Below are 4,971 nucleotides of genomic sequence, written 5' to 3'. Positions count from 1 at the left end.
GAACAACACGAGAAGGTCCAAACCAAAACAGCCCAGCCGGGAAGAAAGAACCACAAGCTGGTGCAACCAAAAGAGGTGGTCTCAGGCCAGATTACGACGGAGGTTTGCAGTAGGGTTGGGCGATATGGTAGAAATATTATATTACGGTATTTAAAGATATTTTCACCATATTCATCAGGACCGACGTGACCGCAGACAAAATGCATCAGTAGTGCTGGATTACTACCATCCAAACACTGTCCCGTCTGCTCTTAATCCAGTTAACCCAGTCTAATCACACTGTCTGTAATGAAACCTGCAGCTGATCAGTGTTTATTAGGCACTGACCGTCTCCTCCATATGATTACAAAAGCTTACTGTTTATTATTGTGATACAATCAAATATGATATGCCCGGCTGTGGTTTGCAGTGTGATGGTTTTGATGGTTTGGCCTTTCAGACCCATTGCAGGAGGTTGAGGAAGGCTTTTAAAACCCAATAACCAAAAGATGAAGATCAGGAAAGTAGTAAAAACGAGTGGCAGGAGCCCACGGGACGAGTATATCTGTTGGTGATGATCATCATCAGAACCAGCAATGCATTTCACAGGACACACGACAGAACCGCCCGGTACGCAGACTTGGACTACCTATAAGCTTCCGATGCACGTGCATAGCACTGCTTTAATGCATGCCACCAAGCAGCCAACAGACCCTAAATGACAGGCTGCAGTGCACTACACTACATCATCCAGCACTATATTAAACCTACAGCACAGACTAACCTGCAGTAAAGGCCGGAGGAGCAGACCGCAGCCTCCCTTATTAACCAGCCGCATCAGAACAACAGTCCGGCTCTCATAGTCCGGCGTGCCGCCGCAAAACCAAACCCAGCCGCTGTACCGTTAGTGCTGGCAGGACGTGCAGAGATGAGAGCGACGGCAGGCTGAGCATGTTTGCTGGATCCGGACCACCAGAACTCACACCTAGGGCTGGGTGATACCTAGGGCTCCGTTCTCGGTTCTCCTTATGGTTGGTGTGGCACAACGGAGAACACCAGTGGTCTTTCTAAGGTGTCTCGGTCTCTCTCTCCTCTTTATATTCACTGTCCTTTTAACTTACACTCTGACCCGTCTATACCCTGAATACACACTCTCCCCTTTACACCCTCGCCCCTCTATACTCTAAATATATGCTCTCGCCCCTCTATACTCTAAATACACACTCTCCCCTTTACACTCTGGCCCGTCTATACCCTAAATATGCGCTCTTCCCTTTACACCCTCGCCCGTCTATACTCTAACTACACGCTCTCCCCTTTACACCCCCCCCCTTTAAACTCTAAATACATGGTCTCCCCTTTACACCCTCGCCCGTCTATACCCTAAATATGCGCTCCCCCCTTTACACCCTCGCCCGTCTATACTCTAAATATATGCTCTCGCCCGTCTATACTCTAAATACATGGTCTACCCTTTACACCCTCGCCCGTCTATACCCTAAATATACACTCTCCCCTTTACACCCTCGCCCGTCTATACTCTAAATATACGCTCTCGCCCGTCTATGCTCTAAATATACGCTCTCGCCCGTCTATGCTCTAAATATACGCTCTCGCCCGTCTATGCTCTAAATATACGCTCTCGCCCGTCTATGCTCTAAATATATGCTCTCGCCCGTCTATGCTCTAAATATATGCTCTCGCCCGTCTATACTCTAAATACATGGTCTACCCTTTACACCCTCGCCCGTCTATACTCTAAATATATGCTCTCGTCCGTCTATACTCTAAATACATGGTCTACCCTTTACACCCTCTCCCGTCTATACCCTAAATATACACTCTCCCCTTTACACCCTCGCCCGTCTATACTCTAAATATACACTCTCCCCTTTACACCCTCGCCCGTCTATACTCTAAATATACACTCTCCCCTTCACACCCTCGCCCGTCTATACTCTAAATATACGCTCTCGCCCGTCTATGCTCTAAATACATGGTCTACCCTTTACACCCTCTCCCGTCTATACCCTAAATATATGCTCTCAGCCCGTCTATACTCTAAATACATGGTCTACCCTTTACACCCTCGCCCGTCTATACTCTAAATATACGCTCTCGCCCGTCTATACTCTAAATATACGCTCTCGCCCGTCTATACTCTATACACCCTCGCCCGTCTATACTCTAAATATACGCTCTCGCCCGTCTATGCTCTAAATATACGCTCTCGCCCGTCTATGCTCTAAATATACGCTCTCGCCCGTCTATACTCTAAATACATGGTCTACCCTTTACACCCTCGCCCGTCTATACTCTAAATATATGCTCTCGCCCGTCTATACTCTAAATACATGGTCTACCCTTTACACCCTCGCCCATCTATACTCTAAATATACGCTCTCGCCCGTCTATACTCTAAATACATGGTCTACCCTTTACACCCTCGCCCGTCTATGCTCTAAATATACGCTCTCGCCCGTCTATACTCTAAATACATGGTCTACCCTTTACACCCTCGCCCGTCTATACTCTAAATATATGCTCTCGCCCGTCTATACTCTAAATACATGGTCTACCCTTTACACCCTCGCCCGTCTATACTCTAAATATACGCTCTCGCCCGTCTATACTCTATACACCCTCGCCCGTCTATACTCTAAATATACGCTCTCGCCCGTCTATGCTCTAAATATACGCTCTCGCCCGTCTATGCTCTAAATATACGCTCTCGCCCGTCTATACTCTAAATACATGGTCTACCCTTTACACCCTCGCCCGTCTATACTCTAAATATATGCTCTCGCCCGTCTATACTCTAAATACATGGTCTACCCTTTACACCCTCTCCCGTCTATACCCTAAATATACACTCTCCCCTTTACACCCTCGCCCGTCTATACTCTAAATATATGCTCTCGCCCGTCTATACTCTAAATACATGGTCTACCCTTTACACCCTCGCCCGTCTATGCTCTAAATATACGCTCTCGCCCGTCTATACTCTAAATACATGGTCTACCCTTTACACCCTCGCCCATCTATACTCTAAATATACGCTCTCAGCTCGTCTATACTCTAAATATACGCTCTCGCCCTCCACTCACCCCTTAATACCCCAATGCTTAAATTTCCCCCTTCACACTCTCAGTCTCCTTCACTATCTGTTCACACACTGAACTCTCTCTCTCTCCTCTATACACTCCGTGTGTGTGTGTGTGTGTGTGTGTGTGTGTGTGTGTGTGTGTGTACCTTGTCCTCCCACACTGCTCTGCTGCTGACTGCTTTACTCCAGGTGTTCAGTTTGACTCCGTTGCTCTGAGCTGCGGACTCTTCTCTCCTCTTACTGCTGCTGCTGTTCTTCATCCTCTCTCTCCCCTGCGCGCGCGCTCTCTCTCTCTCTCTCTCTCTCTCTCTCTGCGCGCGGACTCGGCTCTGTGGGTTCTGGATCTGCTGGGTTCTGCTGGGTTCTGCTGGGTTCTGTGGGTTCTGCTGGGTTCTGGGTTTAATCTGCTGCTTCTCTTCTCGCTTCCAACGCCGTTCATTAAAGCCGTGCGCTGACGCCTCACTGCGCATGCGCCGCTCGGGCCAGTCAGACACTGCGACGTCTGTACTTCTCAACCAATCAGAATATTCCCTTTAATCCGGGAAACGCGATGCAAAATAGTAGCAGCGCCGCCTTTTGGAGAGGAGTGCACACAGCGGGGGGACGATGTAAACAAACAAACAATAAATAAACAAATAAGTGCAAATAAATAGTATAAATAAACAATAAAGCGTTATATTATGCAGAATAATAAAAACAAATAGGGAAACAATAAAAAAAATAAAATAATTATATTTATTATTATTATTATTGTTGTTGTTGTTGTTGTTGTTGTTAAAGTGCTTTACAGTATAATTAAATAAAATATTTAGTCAGGAAACTATATCATATAATATCAGTAATAATATAAAAAAATATAAAATTAAAAATTAAATATTTAAGAAACTGAAAAATCTGATGAATAATAAAATAAACAGAAAACTATTAAATAAATGCAATACAGTTCATATATTTGATTCGTTATTATTATTCAAATATATGATTTCAATATTATTGATAATGCAGAGATGTTGGTGATGTTCTCAGTGTAAATAAGGGAACAGGCCCAGGGCCCTGCACAGGGAACACACTTAGGCCTAAAAGTGTAAATGTATAATTTTACTGTTTCTTATTTCTATTTATTCACTGAATTTTACATATTAGAGGAAGAAAACATAATATAAAATGCACCATGACACATTTTGCTCAGTCCAGACGTGTGTTTCCACATCAACACCACGCCAGGCCGGCCCAGGCTGGTGGCGAAAGTCTGATCAGCCAGAGGAAACACCGTCAGCAAGCAGGTCAGGGGATTCGGCCTCCACCTTTAACCCATAGATGCAGTGAACACACACACACACACACACACACACACACACACACCCTCACAGTGTCAGTGAGCACACATGCCGGAACGGTGGGCAGCCACTGCCCGAGGGAAGCAGAGAGGATGAAGGGCCTTGGTCAAGGGCCCAACAGGGGCAGCTTGCCAGGCCCGGGTATCGAACCCACAACCCTGCCATCAACCACCGCTGAGCCCCAGGTCAACCAGCTAACTTCACAGACCAGCTTGGTCACGCTGGTTGAGCTGAGCGGGGATCTGACCCAGGTCAGGTGGTGACGTGATCGTGATTTCACACACGTGCAATGTCTGCAAACCACGTCATTAATAGTCACGTGTGTATGTATGCAGAGATTTAGCTGGGGGGGGGGGGGGGTGAACCAGAGCGCGCGCACGTCTCGCGCATTTTTTATTTCTTTCTTTTCTTCTTCTTTTTTAATCCAGCGCGAGGCTGAAGTTACGTGGTGTTAAAGGGGATTACGCGCGCGCGCACACACACACACACACACACACATACAGGGGTGTGTTGCTGCTGCTCCATGATCTCAGCAGGGCCGAGCTGATG

At 46.5% G+C, this 4,971-nt stretch overlaps 1 protein-coding gene across 1 annotated transcript in view; it reads right to left on the bottom strand.

Moving 5' to 3' along the window:
* Nucleotides 1-3,561, bottom strand: part of rab5if (RAB5 interacting factor) — a 10,298-nt gene extending 6,737 nt beyond the window's left edge. The window contains exon 1 of the mRNA XM_072697041.1: nucleotides 3,232-3,561. Coding sequence (XP_072553142.1) covers nucleotides 3,232-3,555 — 324 coding nt within the window. The 5' untranslated portion in view covers nucleotides 3,556-3,561. The remainder of the gene's footprint in view (nucleotides 1-3,231) is intronic.
* Nucleotides 3,562-4,971: the final 1,410 nt, after the last annotated feature.

Source organism: Salminus brasiliensis, chromosome 14, assembly GCF_030463535.1.
Source record: "Salminus brasiliensis chromosome 14, fSalBra1.hap2, whole genome shotgun sequence".
Taxonomy (NCBI): Eukaryota; Metazoa; Chordata; class Actinopteri; order Characiformes; family Bryconidae; genus Salminus; species Salminus brasiliensis.
Note: the sequence above shows the minus strand (reverse complement) of the source record. Positions and strands in the feature narration are given on the sequence as shown.